The sequence below is a fragment of the Lycorma delicatula genome, chromosome 1 (genome assembly GCF_047948215.1).
Source record: "Lycorma delicatula isolate Av1 chromosome 1, ASM4794821v1, whole genome shotgun sequence".
Classification (NCBI taxonomy): Eukaryota; Metazoa; Arthropoda; class Insecta; order Hemiptera; family Fulgoridae; genus Lycorma; species Lycorma delicatula.
In genome coordinates this window covers 150,433,723-150,452,636 of record NC_134455.1, presented here as the reverse complement: position 1 = coordinate 150,452,636, position 18,914 = coordinate 150,433,723, and the positions used below count along the sequence as shown (strand labels likewise).

The following is an 18,914-nucleotide window of genomic DNA, read 5'->3' as shown; positions in this document are numbered from 1 at the left end:
GAAAATCAACATGCTGCTATGGATATAAAGGAAATAAATTTTTAAGATTGATTTTCAGAAAATCTGCAGTGCAGTATGGTAGATAATTAACTCATATTTCATATTAGAATATTATAATCTTACAGGAAAAAGTTACCTAGAATTTTTGGAGAATAAATTTTTCCCTCTACTAGAAAATGTCTGCAGTCAAAATAAATGCACATGCATTTTCAGTACTTGTATGCAATAATGGTACAATTTTAAAATTAACTGTTTAACTCATTCACTGTCATGAACACTCAACCATACAATATGTTCAATTTCTCCTGCTACATAATACAACAGTTATATCAATCCATTTTTCATAAAACATGTTCAAAGGGGTTGGTTATTCCCCTTCCCATCACCTACATGTCACAGCAATTCTGCTTCTGATGTGTTCTTATCACATCAAATAAAATTCTATGTATTACAAGTTGCATTCTTCAAGATACCATTTTATTTTTCAGAAGTTTTATGAAAACACAATGAAAAGATTTATCTAATCTGAAAAAATTTCTTTTTTTCTCAATATTAACTATATAGTAGAATCTGGTACAAACTTTCCAGTACCTACACATGAAATTGTTTTTGACTTATTGAAAAATAATTATTTTACACAATTATTTTCAAGGGTTAATAAGCTAAGAATACTGATAAAATAAGAAGAAATACAAGTATGGATTTGAATTTTTTGTAATGTGGAGTGCTTATTAGTTAAACTGTTAACTAATAGTGAATGGATTAGTGCATTAGATGAATTAGATGTAAACTGTCAATTTTGAATAACCAGAATTCTAGAAACAATAAAAATAAATGGGAAAGTACAAAGACTACATACCACAAATCTCTGTTTCATTATGTATAAATTTTTTTTTATAAAACTAATAAGCATAAAATTTATAAAAAAAATTCCTATACGGAGTGTTTCTAAAATGGTAGGCTGGCTATACTTTATCTGATTCTACTTGTAAAACTAAATAAAATATATCCTTAAGAAAAATGGTGATTTCTCCTTTGTTCTCCCCCTGTGCACCATTTTTTTTTTATTAAAAAAATTTATATCTCAAGTTCAGATAGAGGAATCACATTAATATTTAGTAAATACCTTGGCAATACAGTTTTAAAATTGGCAAAAAATCAGGAATTAAATGCCTTTGCAAATTACAAAATGGCAGCCATGTTTATTTTTCAATTCATTATCTCTGTAAATATTAGGTTTGTCAAAACTTATGTTATTGCAAAAATATTAAGCCTTTTATTTTGAACAAAATGATATTTTATATTTTAAAATCGGTTAACAAATAGCCGAGTTATGGCAGAAAATTTATATTGCAATTTTGTGTCTGTTTTCATTTCCTCCACTTTATGCTCAATTAAATTATATGTTAGTTGTTTTTATTTCTTGTTAATTCTAGTATTGTAAATTAGTATCAAATTAAGTACTCATAATAAGATTTAATATTTAAGTAATAAAAAAACAATTGACATTGATTTTTTTTTGGATAATTTTACATAGCAACTATAACTGTTGATCATGTTAACAATGTAATAATGAAGCTTCTTTCAACAGGAATGGTGTTCAAAATGATCACAACCACGATATCTAGAGCGTCAAGAAACCTCATGGTACCTTCCAAAGTAGTCATCAACAAAGATTTTCCCTGAACATATGGTCAGGTATGACTATCTTTTAAATTTTTTCTTTTTCTTTGGGTCCTGTCATTCTACTAAATCATTTAAATGGAGAAAATTATCTTGCTCATTTAAATGACTACCATTAAGAGGAAATATGTGGTTTCACCACGATGGAGCTCGAGCACATTTCAATCAGTTGACATCAGATTTCCTGCATGAAACTATCCATGAAAAATGGATAAGCTGCAGAAAGCCAGTGCCCTGGCATGCCCGATCACCTGACTTAAACGCTCTTGACTTCTACCTGTGGGGCCATTTGAAACATATTGTTTATTCAACTCAACATTGGGGATCTTCAACAAGGATCCAAAAAGAATTTCAAGAAATTAGGAATATCCCCAAGACAACCTCTCAAAAAAGACTGGAGAGTTGTGTAATTTCTAATGGTGGACACTTAGAACATCTCTGATAACTTTTAACAATTGTTAAATGTTTAAGTACACCTAATGTTCTACAATAATTAACGTAAAATTATCACAGGTAGTTGTTTTATCTTTTTTAATTATTATGTCTATTATTGTGAAAAACTAATTACTTAATTTGATACTAATTTACAATACTAGAATTAACAAGAAATAAAAACAATTCATATTTAATCGAATTAAACATAAAGTGGAGAACATGAAAACAGACACAAAATTACATCAATTTTCTGCCACAACTCGGCTATTTGTTAACCAATTTAAAAAAAATAAAATGCAATTTTGTTCATATAAAAAGGCTTAATATTTTAGCAATAACATAAGTTTTGATAAAACTAAAATTTACGGAGATATAACGGATTGAAAAATAAGCATGGCCACCATTTTGTAATATGCAAAGGTATTTAATTCCTTATTTTTTGCTAGTTTTAAAACTTTTTTACCAAATATTAATGTGATTCCTCTAACTGAATTTGAGATATAAATTTTTATATAAAAATAACAAAATGGTGGACAATGGGAGAATGAAGGAGAAATCGCCATTTTTCCTAAGGATTCATTTTGTTTAATTTCACAAGTAGAATTGGACAAAGTATAGCCAGCCCACCATTTCAGAAACACTCAGTATAGTAATATGATTTGGTAATAAAAAAAGGATTGGCAATTATATTAAAAATATATTATGTAACGTAAATTCTTATAACACAACTTGTATTATAATTGGAAACGCTAATTAGGCAAATTGTATTAAAATAACCCAAATAAGAAAATTGATGAGACTTCATTAGTAAAAAAAAATCCACTTCGGCCTTTTATTATAAAATAAAGAATACTGCATTAGTTTTATCAAACTGAAAAATTCTACTAAAAAGAATATGTATTACTTCACTACATACAATACAAGAAACTACTGTATTTCAAAAAGATTTTTTGGAAAAATATAGTTTCATGCAAAATGAAAGACTAAAAATGTACACATATATATTTTTCCAATTAAACTAGAAATACAATAACTATGAATTCAATAATTCATTTAATTTCAACAACATCCAACTATATAATGTTTATTTTTATACATTAAACAGTTAAATAATAAATTTAAATAGTTAGTGGGGTTTTATTAATCACTTATTTTAATAAAAACATTTAAAAAATAATTTTCCTAGTCACTTTCATTTTCAACTTCAGCTGCTGAGTCTTTGCCAGAAATGCTATTACAGTCAGATGTTGAATCAGCTTTATTTTCATTACAAATATTCCAATAATTTTCTTTATTAAATAAACAGCATTTCAAAAATTATTTACTGCTTTCTGAAGGCAACATCTCCATGTTCTTGACATCCATTTTACAATCTTTTCTGCCAGTGTTTTTCATTTTATTGCTAGGTATAAACAGTTGCACAACCACTGCGTTCAAATCTTTAAGTGAATTATTCAATCCAACATCTTCAGGCTGATGAAGTTGGCTGGATGTTGTCAGTAATTTTCAACATATATTATTAAATTCTCTTAAGATAAAAAACTCAATTCTGTATAACACAATAAAAAATCTGAATTTTCATTTTTAAGTCTATAAAATTCACTGTGCAGACTTATTAAAATTTCTATGCTAGAGAACACTTCTTAATTAGTGTAGCAAATTGCACCCTAGCATCCAAATATATCTTAAAATTAATTATTTTCCCTTAATGTTTTCATTCGTGATCCATACAGTACTTACATAACACACATTACTTCAACAAAACATTATTTAAAAAAAATAATTATAAACATTAAAATTATAGTGTTATAATAATAATAATAATAATAATAATGCATTAAAATTTTAGAGATGTAATAACAACGCATTATATTTTAAGAGTTACATGATAAGGTGCATAGATTTGAGGATTTCTGTAATGCAACTCTACCCTACTAAAATAAAGTTATTTGAATTTAAACATTTTTTTAAAAAAAGATTCCTCAGGTCTTAGAGAAATACCCAGCTGGTGTCAAAACCAATTTTTCTATTCTGCCTAAAATAATCATAATCATATTAGAAGATACACCATTTTTAGGTAGACACATTATCTTAACCATTTAAATGACAAGCTAAAATTTTATTTTAGCAACTGAGCAATTCTCATGTATATTCTTTAAGCAGAGAAGATAATTTAAGTATTCTGCTTACATGAAATAATAACATAAACCATAAAAAAAATTTATGATTTATATTTTACCAGTAACACAAACATACATGGCAGAACTTTATTATCTACTAACAATCAAATTATGATCATTACAAAGGAGAAGATATAATGAATATGATACTTCATTGGGATGAGGTATCAACCTATATAAAAGCAATTCTAGGCATAATGGCTATGTCTTCTTGGGCTTTATATCACACAATAGTTGGTAGGTTTTATGTCAAATAGATTAAAACATTACATGTGTGAAGGTGTTTTCATCAGTAGTTTTTCAACTAACTTTCAGAAAGTGATATCACAGTGACATACAAACTTAACTTAGTAACACTGCACAAGTTTGGTAAGTTCAATAGTAAGGATTGTTAAAGAGACAAATTAAATTTTCCTAAAAGCAAAAAGTACAAGCTCTAAGACTAATTATCAAGATCAATCTCAAAACCATTACACAATTTTTTACCAATTAGATCATTATAAAATAATTTATTGTTAAAACAATTTCCATAAAATATGAAGAAAACTAGATTTAAGTATACAGTAAGTAAACCATGCAGAAAATAAGGAAGGCAAAAAAGAATTACATTACTAACTCACATTCTTTACCTTTCCTCCTGTTGATTCACGAAATCCATTTTCCAAGGCAGACCACTACAATGAGTGCAAAAAGTGCAGCATTAAAATAATGTGATTGCATATAAGCAGGTGGTTAGATTTTATAATTAGTTAGCATATTTTGATCAAACATAAGTAGTTAGATTTTCAGTAATTACCATAAAAGCTTACAAAAGATGCCTGTGCTTGGAAACATACACACATATACATATACAACATATGCACTGATGGAAACATCCATCAGTGCAGACGGTTCTAGCTTTATAAATGCATGTGTATATTTGCAAACACACAGTGTTTAAACAAGACATACCTTAATTAAAACATCAAATTATGCACAAACTTAGGAAACTTATTATAAAATATAAATTAATCAATTATAGTAGTTTTAATTTGGTCTGCAATGGTCTTTGTCTTTATTGATATTAAGACAATCTTTAAATTTTTTAATGCAAGTTATAATTTAAAATTAATACAGAAGTTGATCTAAGGACTAAAGATATCTTTTAGCTGGTCACAGTTTTTAAAATTATAATTAGAGCTGGGTCATCTATTATCAATAATAATCAATAAAAATTAGTAGATGCTATGTTGTAATAAAAAACAGCTTTAACTATGCAATCTCAACAAAATGGACTTTATACTTTTAATATCAGGTTCTAACTAAAAAATACAAAATTTCACTTCTTTCAAGCCAGAATTTAAGTTAAAATTATACATTTTTATTCTGAACCAGATATCCAAGATTTCTCCCATTTTTAGTCTGAAAAATTCACAAAACTTAATTTTAAAAACAGGGGAAAACATAAACAGGCACTACAAATTACAGGGAACTATTAGCAATGTTTTCAAAATTTAATCACAATTGTTCCAGTTTCTTTCCAAAAAATTTGTATCATAGATGAGATGTGAAAATGTTTGTAGAAGCTACAATCCTATAACTGTAATGATCTTTATTATGTATGCAAAATTTAAAAAAAAAATTAATTCAATGGTTTAGGTTCTAGATATTAAACTGTACCGATAGGAACAGTTAGACATTACATGAACTTTATTGTTTCTTCAGTGATTATTTTATAATTTTTGAGTTTTGCTAAACTGATGTGATAACACTGGGGAACAAAAAATATTTTTTTTGTCTCTGTAAGAAAAATATGTGATTCTGATAGTATTTTTCTCCTGAATTCAAATATTATATCGGTTTTCCCCCATCACGCAAGGTTTCTGAGAGACAGCCATTTATAATCTAAAACATTTTAATACTTATTATTAAGTACACAATATTCAAACATTTGACTCGCCAAGAATGTAATAGTTCTGCTATATTTTGCCTGTGGAACATCCCTCTTGATGGTTCAACAATTATTGTCCAGCATATTAGGATTCTATTTGCTTTGATACCTCTTTTCCATAGCTGAAATTTCATGACGCGTGTTCCCCCTTGTTCATCACTCATTGCGCCAAGATTTTTTGGGAAGAAATCTAGGTGTGAGCGCAGGAAGTGTACTTTTAAGGTCACATTACAACCTGAACTTTTATAAGATGTTATAAGATCGTTGACAATATCACAATAATTTTCTGCATTTCGATTTCCCAAAAAACTCGAAGTAACATTTTTGAATGCTTGCCATGCTGCTTTCTCCAGTGGATCAATAGTTGTTCAAACTTTTCATCATGCATTAGTGATCATATTTGTGGACCCACAAATATTCCTTTTCTTTTATTTTTGTATCACTAATTTTAAGAAACTTCTGTTTTAAGTACATGTAATCAGGAGTATTGTCCATGGCCTTGCTAAATTCTTCATTAATCCTAGTTTGATATGTAATGGAGGTAGATAGATACACATCTTTAGTATTACACAATGGGTCATGTTTCACATTTTTCTGTTCAGAAATTTCTGTTCTGTTCTGTTCAGTGATTTGTGTTTAGGCCATTATTTTTTAATGAATGGTTTTTTCTGTCTCTACTATCCCATTCACACAAAACACAACAGTACTTTGTGTAACCAAGTTGCAGACCAACAATAAGTGCAATTACTTTCAAATCACCACAAATATTCTATTCATACACTGCATATTGAAACTTTTCCAATATAAATTTAAAGTTTTCATATTTTCCTTCATAGTAGCAGAGTGAGCCACAGGTACTGGTGGGAATTTATTGCCATTATGCAGAAGCACAGCTTTTACACTAACTTAAGAGGAATCAATGAACAAGCGCCATTCTGTTGGGTTATGTTCATTACAAAGTATTTCCCTAAGAGAAGAAATGTCAATACAAAACACTAAGCCATTTTCTTTAGAAAAATAGTCTAAAAATTCAGAATGACAATTACATATCTTTGCACTCTTTTGAAAAAGATTCTACCTTTTAGCCGGGAAGCAAGCATTTCAGTCTGTTTTTTGGAAAACTTTAAATCTCGTATGAGATCATTAAGATTTTTTTCAGTCAGTAAATGAGGCTCAGATGAACTGCTTTGTTCAAAATTTGTATCAGCAAAATCTGTTTCTTTTTCTTCCTTACTTCCATCAGACTCTAAGCTCTCTTCATCTAATGTTACACATTCTGGAGGCTTTGGTATGGGTAATTCTTTGCAGTGTGGAACTGGTCTCATTGCAGATTGCAAGTTAGGGTGCACAATTGTGTTTTGATATAATCCCTTTAATGTTTGTTAAGCAGTGATAACAGTCAGAAGAGGGATCTTAATTATTTTTTGTTTTATTTTGTATTGTGAGTCTATCCCTCCAAATCATAGGGATAGCAAATGATATGTAGTGTGTGCCATTTTTCCATGCAGTGAAAAGCCTAGAACATAATAAACAACAGATATGTGGGACCTAAGCCCTTGTTTGATCCCCGACTTTACACCCAAAATAAAATTCATAACACTTTTTTACTAATTGAGTAAGGTTTCACCTTTGGGACTTGAGCGTCACTTTACTACATACATAAAAATTGTTGGCTGATTTAAACAAACTCTCGGCATTTTGTAACTAACGATTAATAAAAAAAAAAATACAGCTGTAAATATGTAATACACAATAATTCAGACACACAAAGCACTCACAATGGCATGTTTATTGGTTCACTACTATTTCACAACTGGCACTGTTCTGATGAATGTGTGCTACACTAGATCATGTTTGTACATGTCTGTACACATCTGAATCTGCACAACAGTAGCAATACTACCTTTTAATTGACATGGACAAATGGATGAAAAAACGTTTTAAAATATTAAAAAAAAAATAAATAACAAAAAAACTGTGGGTGACAGAGAAATTCTGAATACATATTTGAAAACAGGATAAAACCCTGAATTAAGTATACCTATTGGTATTTGTGAGACAAAAATCATGTTGACCAGTGTAATAATCAGCTTAAGCAATGTATTAATGGCATGAAAATTGTTCATATAATTAAAGTTGGAAAATGTTAAAAATAGTTTTTAGTGTGCTGTACTTTTTGTGGTTCACTACTTAAATTTTTAAGAGTTCCAATGAAAAGCATTTAAAAGAGTTTTCGTTTGTTAGAATTGACCAATGGTTAAATGAAATACTTAGAAAACTAATACTTTCTTCGTTATTTTCCAAGATGGTGGTTTGGTGGTTTGTTTCAGAATAAAATTCTAAAGAAACTTTTGGTGATAATTTATTAATAGTCTTTTCAATATCTGAAGTATACTGAACACAAATGATTACTATTAAATATTAATACATTCAAAAAGAGCTTGCAAGAGGTGGTGGAGTGGGTGGGAGGGAAAAATCTATTACTGGAAAAGTTGAGACCGATGGTCTAAAGAAACGCAAAGGCTGCATAATTATACAGAAAATTATACTACAGGGTGTCCCATATAAAACGCAACCCAACCTTATATTGGTAGGTATTGAAATAATAAAAAGGCATGTATAATGTAAATGTAATTTTTATTATTACCATCCATTACCTTACATTTAGAGTTATTGTTGGAAGTGGCCGCCATCTTCTTGAATACAAGCTTCAATTCTTTTTACAGCGTTTCTTGCAACTTTTTTCAAAGTTTGTGGCTGGATATTTAATACAGCTTGTTCAATATTGACTTTCAATTGTTCAAGTGTTCGTGGTTTGTTGCTGTAGGCTTTTTCTTTGAGGTAGCCCCATAGAAAAAAATCCGCCGCAGTCAATTCTGGAGATCTTGGTGGCCACAAGCCTCGACCGATAACACGATTACCAAAGAATTCCTCAACGAAATCAGAAGTTGAACCTGTGTAGTGCGATGTCGCACTGTCATGTTGTAGCCAGCAGTGTCTGTCTTCCTCTTCCAAGAGTGCATTGAACTGAAATAAAATATCCTGATATCGTTCTGCATTAATGGTGTACTCGAAAAAAATAGGACCGATTATTTTCTTCCGCGATATCGCGCACCACATGCCCAACTTCTGCGGGTGTAATTGTTTTTCGTGATAAACGTGGGGATTTTCAGCACTCCAAATTCTACTGTTTTGGCTGTTTACGTAGCCATCCAAATGAAACCGTGATTCGTCTGAAAAATAACGAATCCATAATATTAATCCCTCACGCAGAAATTGACGGAACCGTTGACAATATTGTAACCGTTTTTCTTTGTCAGGCTCAAGAAGTTGATGAACCGTTTGAATACGATAAGGTCATAATTGTAATTGTTTGGTCGCCCAATGAACAGTTGATTTAGACAAATTAATTTCAGCAGACAAACATCTGATCGATTTATTTGGCAAGGCGAGTAATCGGTCTTTGATTTCAGTGACTGTATCTGTATTCAACACTGACGCAGATCTTTTGTGTTCCTTGTTATTAACAGAACCAGTCTCTCTAAATTTTGCAACTAACCTTAATACTGATGTTTTGTTAGTTGATGGTTTATCTGGGTACTTAGGGCAAAACAAATCTTTCACTACAAGCATTGATTTCGTACTGAAGTACAATTCAACAATGAAAACACGTTCATCTAGCGAAAACACCATCTTGTCTCTAGCAATACACTGAACGTTATGATTGTATTGCTGTTACTATCGGTAGTGTTCTAATGCGTCGCCGCGATGTTCAGATGTTGGACGAGTCCATTTCAGTAACGAGTAGGGGAGTAAGCTTGACTTTTGAAATTTCATGGATGAGTGATTGATGGGTTGTGTTTTATATGGGACACCCTGTATATAAAATTAATTTATTTATTACTGTATTTAAAAAAAATGAACACAAAATAGTAAATTTGTATGTACATAATTTTATGCTAATACAACATAAAACTGTAGTGCATGCATTATCAACATCATAATAAAATTTACTCAACCCGTACTACAAAAAAATGTACAACATCGTTAAACATCACAAACATTACAAATCAGATCCGACATGGTAAGATATTTTTTATTAGAAGTAAATTCAAAAAATTTATAGGTATGTTAATTATATCAATAAACATAGGTTAATGTTAATTATTTTCATATGCAATGTTTTAAATACTACATAAATAATTAATAGAAAAGAGATAGTATATGGTATATATGTTAAGAGTGAGTTAATGGATAAGCATGCAAAATATAAGAAATACAAAACATGATGACAAGAAATTTACAAACAGTTCAGGTTTACAATTAAGTACAATATAGTGATGGAAGATTAGGAGAAGAAAAGGTGTTAAGTGAGGAAGATAATTGATTACCAGGAAGGACTTTTATAATAAAAAGAGAAACACAGGAAATGAAGGCAAGATATAGTAATAGAGATATGGATTGAAAACTGCTATTGGAAAGAGAAGTACAAACGGGCAGTAGTAGTAGTACATAAAGACTGGTACAAAGGAGGGAAATCTATCTAGTGAGGTGTTGGAAAAAGAAATGGTGATCTCAAGAAAGGAATCTACTATTTAGAATTTGACAGAGCTAAACATCTTCACGCATAAGGCAATAATGGTAGTTAGTAAACTATTAGAATTACTATGTTGTAGGGAACAGCAGAGTAAAATAAGCTGAACAGATTAACATTCAGAATTTGAGACTACAGAAATTCCTTTAAATTTACTCATTAAAATTCAAAAACAAATTTAATCATAATTATGACCATATTAAAGAAACTAAAAGAGATAAACCTAACCACTGATCAGTTTCGAATTTTAATTTATAAGATTAACTAATTAAAAACATTGTAAAATTTGATACTGCATTGAAAATAGTTACTAGGTAGTTTATGACAATTAAAGACCCAGTGGAACATGCAGTAGATGAAAACCAATATGGCTTTAGAAAGAATAAGAGGATAAGGAATCTGTTTCGGTTCTCAAATTAATTTTAGAAGAGACAGATTGAATATTAAGCTAATATGGTATTTATAGATACTGAAAACGCATTTGATAATGTAGGTGGAATAAAATAAAAATAAAGATGAAATGAAGAAAAAAAATTGATATTTAAAGTGTGAAGAATTTGGTAGCTGGGATAAAGAGATAAGGTAAACATAAATAAAGGTAAGCTCTAATTTTGGAATGAGTTAGACAATATCATGTAACTCCTGCACTTTTCAAGTGGCAGTATGAGAATAAAGGAAGGAATGAATAATAAGGAAAAATAATAGAGAAAAATTTACTGAGATGACACTGTTCTTAAGATAGAAAAAATAAATCAAACTAATATTGAATGGTTCAAATTCACTTTTCAAAGACAAATTCAGTTTAATAAATAAAAATAGTACCCTGGAAGATGCTTCAGCTCTAGTCAGAGGCATTGGCTTGAGAACTGATGTGCAGTAAGTTCATTTCTAAATACTGATTAATGCCTACTACTATTGTCAAATGGAATAGAGCCATCTACAAGTAGGTGGTCGAGAGCTCTGCCAGCAAATCCTGTCTTCTTTGTTCTTGTTTCAACTTTTGGGGAATATATGGCAGCATGTAAGTTGTTATGTAAAAGAGTGGAAAGAGATGAAAAGCGGTTCTTGACATTTTAAAATGGAAGAATTTTCTGCTAAAGTATTTTAAAGAGAGAAAGTACTGGAAGGAAGTGACCGCATGTATCCAATATCATCTGGATTTACAGGATTTGAGAAATACAATTAAGAAATAAATCCAGAACTAGTAAATAATGTATCATATAAATTGTGGCACATTCTTGAGAAAATTGTTTTAAAGGTGTTGAAATGGAGAGGTGGTATTGTCAGAATGGAGGTCATGTTATATTACCACCATTCATAAAATAAAAGTAAGAAAATGATCGTAGGAATTAGAGAGGAATGGTAGTCATCGTGTTGATTGGAAAATTATACTTAAGTATTCTTAAAAAACTTTTTGAGAAAGGCAATGTGCATAAACAGGAACAACAGAAATTTTTGACAGAGCAAACAATGGTGGTTTATTTTCATTTTAAAATTGTTGCTGGAAAAATGAGTCCAAATTGGAAGAGAACTACTTATGCTCTGACTGATCTAGAAAAAGTGTAAGACAGTGGTTCCTATAATACAGGAACACATCATAACATATTATGTTATCTCTCCAAGCAATAGATTAGTAGTAGTACAGACAGAGATATATTCAGAGATCCAATTTTTATGGAATGGGAGAGTAATAGGTAAAATAAAAGAATAAATGAATCGCTGTCATAGAATATGATATTATATGAAGCTGAAACATGGAACATGATTAAGAGAAGTAAAGATCATTTGTTGGAAATAGAAATGGATTTCTAAGTCATTCCGTTCAGAAAAGAAAGTTGGATAAAATGAGAAATAGTAAAGTAAGGAAAGGAATGGAAATGGTTGTTTTTGAAGAAATTCAACAAAGACAATTAGCATGGATGAACACATTAAGACGGAAGAAAAGGTTTACTGAAAAGGGTAATTGAAAAACTATTTCTGGAAAGAAAAAATAAAAGAGGCTTAGTATAAAAAGATTAATGCCATAACTGAGGCAATGGAAACTAGAAGCTTAAATGATGAATACTGCAAAGACAGGATCTGAGGGAAACAAGGGTGAAAAGATTGTGAGAGCTGCGTAAATTCATAAAAATAAAATGAAGGTATGACATGTGACAGAAAGTAGATAATGAGGAATTAAACATAAAGGCAGGAAAACATAAGATATTAGAAATTGCAGAATTTTATAATAAATTTAACATAATTTTATGCAATAAATTTATAAATATAAGACATCAAAAGCTGACTGATCCAGCAAGGAGACCTTCATACAGAAAAGAAAATTGCTACATCAAATATAGAATGTTGGAATTAAAAAATTTCTTTAAAATATTTATAAAAAGAAAAGGGTTTTCTGTGGTAGGAAAACTCATTCAAATACTTTTGTATGGAGAATTTTGAAAATTAGGATTTTTATTAGTTAATTGAAATAACAGTTGTTAATAATTATTCATGCACTTTAAATAACTAACTAGATCATTAGATTGTGCATCATAATATATTATTCAATTATTATCAATGACTAAATTAGAAATGCTAGTTTTCATTTTTACCTCTGTAGCAAATCGCTCTCTTGTAGTCCAATCACGGTCTTTGTTACGTAACTGTTCACGCAGTAATGATAATTCACGAGAAAATTCATCTCTTTCACTTTCTCTTTCAGCTGCTTGTTCTTCAAGAAACTCTCTAGTGCTTCTTAACTGCTTATCTGCAGCTTCTACCTACAGTAAAAAATAATAACTTTCACATTTATGTAAATGATCAGATGAGCTACAACCGCATTCTTTAAGCTACTTTACTGTAATGAAAATTATTTTTACTCTTAAAAACAATAGCTTCAATACTTCCATAAAAATATATAAATTTTTCTCCTACCACAGCTATCCCACTCATGAATATCTCAAAATGTATTGTCAGATTAGTTCAGCTGATAAGCTGCTGCTGTTAAATGTGTTTGGGAGCATTTAAGGATAAAATTTAAGCTTTTAATTCCTAATTACTTGTGTAGTGAATTGTGATACAGTAATGTAAACATATTTTTTTTGCCATCTCTATTGACTTGTATAATATATATATTTTTTATCCTCAACATAATTGTTCAATCCTGTATCCTACATTACCTGTTTTGAATATTAGTGCAACAACAATATCCATTGTAGGTATTTGTCATATTACAAGTCACTCCTGTAAATGACGTAGCCATTCAAGAGAAACAAGCACCCCATCTGTACTTACTAGAGAGAAGAAAGTGATTTCCTGTTACCTTCTCCTTTGCAAAGTCAAGTTGTACATGTCACCGAAATGTATGTGACATTCAGCCTTCTGATCTTTCTGTTACTTTGAAGTTTTTACCCTCCACATTTTCTTCTACAACCAAATTAACTAAGAAGGGTATCCAAATACATGGTCCACCAAAATATTATTTTTACTAACTTTCAAAATCACAATTCAAAAGTAACCTTTCCTTATTTTTCCAACTTTTCTATTAATCATTTGTCATAAAATACAGCAAATATTACCAGCTGCAATAAAAGAAAAAGCCACTAGAAAACTAATAGATATCTTCAATTCTGTCAATTCTGATTGGCTTGTATGGTACTCACTACATTTCTAGATTGCAAAGCCAACATGTATTGTTAATTAGAATCCATAAAGAGTTTGGTAAACTCGAGGGACAGCATCAACGATTTACTGGTGTTAAAATATGTATGGTCTAGCTCAGCCTTAAACTATTTACCTTCCACTTGGAATGCAAGCATTCCAAAATTTACAATATAAATATACCATTAATATTAATGGTAATATGCAGATATTAATTTATCTGCGCCATTCCTACATGTTTTGACTACTTCATACCTAACAACTTCATTTCATCATATTGTTTCATCTCTAACAATTAACATCAGTAGTTTGCATATTAGGGATGATATACAAGTTATCCTGCAAGTCATCAGTTAAGATCACACTCACATGCCACATACTGAAAGAAATGACTAAGAAAAGTACTACATTCGTTTGCAGTAAAGCCAGTTTTATAAAACAATGAGTAAAATTACTGAAAAATAGTATTTAAGTTCAAGCACCATATAATGAGTATAATTATCAATATAAGTAATTAAATATAGATTAAGACATATAAGAATTAAAATGTAAAAAAAAATTTTCTTAGCCTTAGTGTAATTACTACACCCTTATAATGTAAGTTTTGTAGACAGATCAGTATTGTGTAGACAGATCAGACTGTGGTGCTTAATAGAATCACAATGGCCAAAGAACTGTCATGATATAGGGCTTAAATAAAATTAAAAGTAATGACACTTTCAAAAAATTTGAACATAAATTTAGATGCATAATGGATGTAAACAATTTGTAAATATATATTTAAGCAGTGATTCTAATAAACAATAATTAATTTATACTTTTAATATCAAAAAAATAATTTTTATGTGAATATCAATTAAGGTGAATCAGTTCACTTTCTGTGAATAGATTATATTGTAAATAAGAATTATAAGACATAACTCTTTATGTTATTGTATAAAACAGAACACCAATCTATCAGTTTTCAAAAAATAAATGTTCAAAACTATACTAATAAATACAATTTGTCTGAGAAGTCCTGTACCCCTTGCAATTAACATGCTGCTAATGCTTTGAAAGTCACAGGGTATTTGGTTCCTAAAATAATTTCTTCATTTTTTAGGAACCACTGCTTTCATGGTCACAAACACACAGGACACTCACTTGCTCTTTTGTTTTAGTTGCAAAGAAATGACTGATATGAGCAGACTAAGTTATAAGGTGAGGAACAGTTGGTAATGTGTTGGGTGCATGTAAACAATGCCACATATAATGAATACATTTCCTAAATGCTTTAACAAGAACAGTCTTGAAAAGCAGAAATGCTTTATTGGGAGAAAAACTTTTGGTAGCAGGAGACAAAGTGGATGAAAGAAAACGTGACTGCAAACAAGTTTTGCAGGTGCAGATTTGACTAAACAGTCTTCAATTAAATATGTTCGTAAACAAGTGGCCAGGCTTTGTAATGACTTATCAGATGGGAGATATGAAACAGTGTGTTGTAGCCTGCATTGCTTTATATCATATTTTCCAAAAACACTCAAAACTGGTTTTTTCTGAATGAATATGAAATTTATCACAGTTCACGACTCAGTGGTTTTCCCAGCATGTCAAAGTGAACATTGAGACTCGCAGCTCTGTGCTTTCTACATGAGGGTGCAAACAGATCTACTGGATATATATTTTGCATGTACAAATGCATATGGACTAAAAATATGTACAAAGTTCATAACATATATCTGTTTAAACATACAGGGACTTCTTAGACTTACTGAATGTATTCTGTAATTTTACAAGTCACAAAAATATAAGTGCTCCAGAAACATTACATCATGCTGAGCAGCATGATCACAGCAGAGTATTTTTGACCAGCATCAATATACTGATGTACTGTCATGTAAAAAAAATATGTCATCCTTTCCATTCTTCAGAATTTTCCTTCTGACTTGCATTCTGCAGACAATAAATGACATCAACATATACTTCCTTGTTTACTATTTGGCTTTGTTATATGAATTCATTTATGAACAATAAAACTACAAATTAAAAAAAAAAAACTTTTTTACTTTTTCTTTTCCCTATTTAAATGACATTTTTGTGATAGAGGATATTTTCCAATGACTGATGCTTTGTTTGTAAATCATAGTAAAAACACCATATGTTTCCTGTGATCATATTTTACAAAATTTTTATTTTGATTACTTATACTGATAAGGTTTCCCCAGTAGTGCCATTGTATTTTCTTTCTTGGCGCAAACATTTTCAAACAATCTGTTGACAAAATAATGGATTTTCATAAGTTTTAAAAGAGTATTATATCAACTTCTCACTCATATTCCTTTCTGACACTATTTTCTTAAAGAATTCTCTTATCTAACTCTGAAAACAATCGATAAAATCATAATTTGGTGAAGTTCATAGTGGACACCTGCCTACAGTTGTCCACTATGAACTTCACCAACACTAATATGATCTTAATAGAAATTCTTTTGGGTCATTTATAAATGGTTTTCTTTTCTTTTTTTTCACATCCATTTACTAAGGTGTCAAAATTATCATCTGAAGGCTTTTTAAACGAAATTCAAAAATTCCATTTTTGAATGACATTAAATAACAGAAATTTTATATGCAATGTTTCATTGCTGCAGTCTATATAGGGTGTGTCATTTTAATCACCCCAGGCAATTTTCTCATAAGCTACTTACAAAAAAAAAATTACCTAAACAAAAGTTATTCAGATTGGAGAGGGAAACTTTATGATGACATTATAATTTTACCTTATTTCAAGGTTAATACACAGTTTTTTAATGGAATGGCCGTTTTTGATCCCACCAATGAAAATAGCTGAAAATTTTACATTAGAATTTGTTATCACACATATGACCTTGGACCTTTTTTGAAGGTCACATGGCTAACCATCAGAGATAGTGTTATGAGTTACTTTTTTGAAGGTGATACAACATTCCTAAAATATTTATATTCCACACCATTTATCTTGCAAACTATGGGAAAGACGATAAAGATGACTTTATTGTATAGCACTATCTCTGATGGTTAAGCTGTATGACTTCAAAAAAGGTCCAAGGTTATATGTGTGACTACATATTCCAATGTAAAATTTTCTGCTCTTTTCATTGGTAGGATCAAAAGTAGGTAATTTAATTTGAAAAATCTGTTAACCTCAAAATAAAGTCAAGTTCAAATCAAATCCAAAGTCAGAATGAGGTGTCCCCCCCTCCAATCTGAGTAACTTTTGTTTAGGTCATTTTTTTTGTATTGTGCATAGTTTACAAAAAAAATTGCCTAGGGCGATTCAAATGAAACCCTCTGTATATCTACTTATATCCACATAGAAAATACAGGTTGATGTCCAGTTACAGTTGCTTATTTATAAGAAGGATTTTTTAATAAGTGAAAAATTCCAAGTCTGACCAAGATTCAAACAGAGAATTTCCTAGTTTAGCATTTTCTGGCTTACAGGCTTCTTTATCTCTGAAAGGCAACTTAATATTAACTTATATTCATAAACAACAACATTTTCTTTTAAGAGAAAATTTCATCACTCTCTAATTTTATAAATTAGTAACTTATATAATATCAATAAGCATGTTGAAGAAACAATTCAGGATGAACTCCTGTGAAATTCTCCAAGAGAAATTACATAAATAAATGATAAAAATATTTTAGAAAATGTTCAAGTAACTTCCAAAACAGCTTCTCTCAGGTTAATTTTCCAGCAAGGAGGTGGCATTTTCCTACTGATCATGCCTGTATATGTAAGAGGTTCATTCAACAACTGAAGAGACAAATGGTTGGAGTGGACAGACTATTTAATAGAATAAACTGAAACTGTCAGATAATCAAATTAGCACCCCTGGCAGAGAAAATATCAGCTTCTCAAAAATATTTCCTTTACTATAACCTCTTTTAGTTATTTAAAAATGTCGGCTCTGTTTGAAATAAGCAATACAATATAAATAAAGTGTAATGAAAATGAAATTGTATTACAAATAAATTGTGATTGCAATGTATACAATTTTTGTTTATTGAAGGTGTAAAACCTATTGGAATTCATTTGAGAATGTTAAAGCAGTATGGTAAAAAGTTTAATAACCTCGCAAATATTTTTAAGTAGGCTGAACAGTTTAAATCAGGCAGAAAAACTGACAATGATTTTCATCACTGTAGCAGAAAATATAAAGACACATAAAAATTTAGGAAAATGTTGAAATTTGTAGGGTAAGTATTGAAACTGTTGATCCCATTATCCATGAAGATAAGCTGAATTATAAATGTGTTCAAGATGGGTTTCAAGACAACTGACTCAAAACCACAGACACCTGAATTAACATTTATACAGAACTTAAATAATGATTTTTAGTGGAAGGTAAAGCTTTTTTTTCCATAACAACTTTTGTTGAAATTTGGATTTTTCATTTTGAGCTGGAATCCAAACATCAGCGTATGAAATGGA

The 18,914-nt window shown here is 29.9% G+C and overlaps 1 protein-coding gene across 6 annotated transcripts in view; it reads right to left on the bottom strand.

Annotated features, from left to right (window-relative positions):
* Positions 1–18,914, bottom strand: part of LOC142324100 (uncharacterized) — a 363,200-nt gene that overhangs the window by 109,953 nt on the left and 234,333 nt on the right. For 4 of the 6 annotated variants that reach the window (XM_075364751.1, XM_075364768.1, XM_075364785.1 and 1 more), the window contains 2 exons: positions 13,414–13,581; positions 4,919–4,972 (listed from right to left, as the gene is read on the bottom strand). In XM_075364751.1, coding sequence (XP_075220866.1) covers positions 4,919–4,972; positions 13,414–13,581 — 222 coding nt within the window. The remainder of the gene's footprint in view (positions 1–4,918; positions 4,973–13,413; positions 13,582–18,914) is intronic. The other 2 variants (XM_075364759.1, XM_075364778.1) reach the window with 2 other exon arrangements.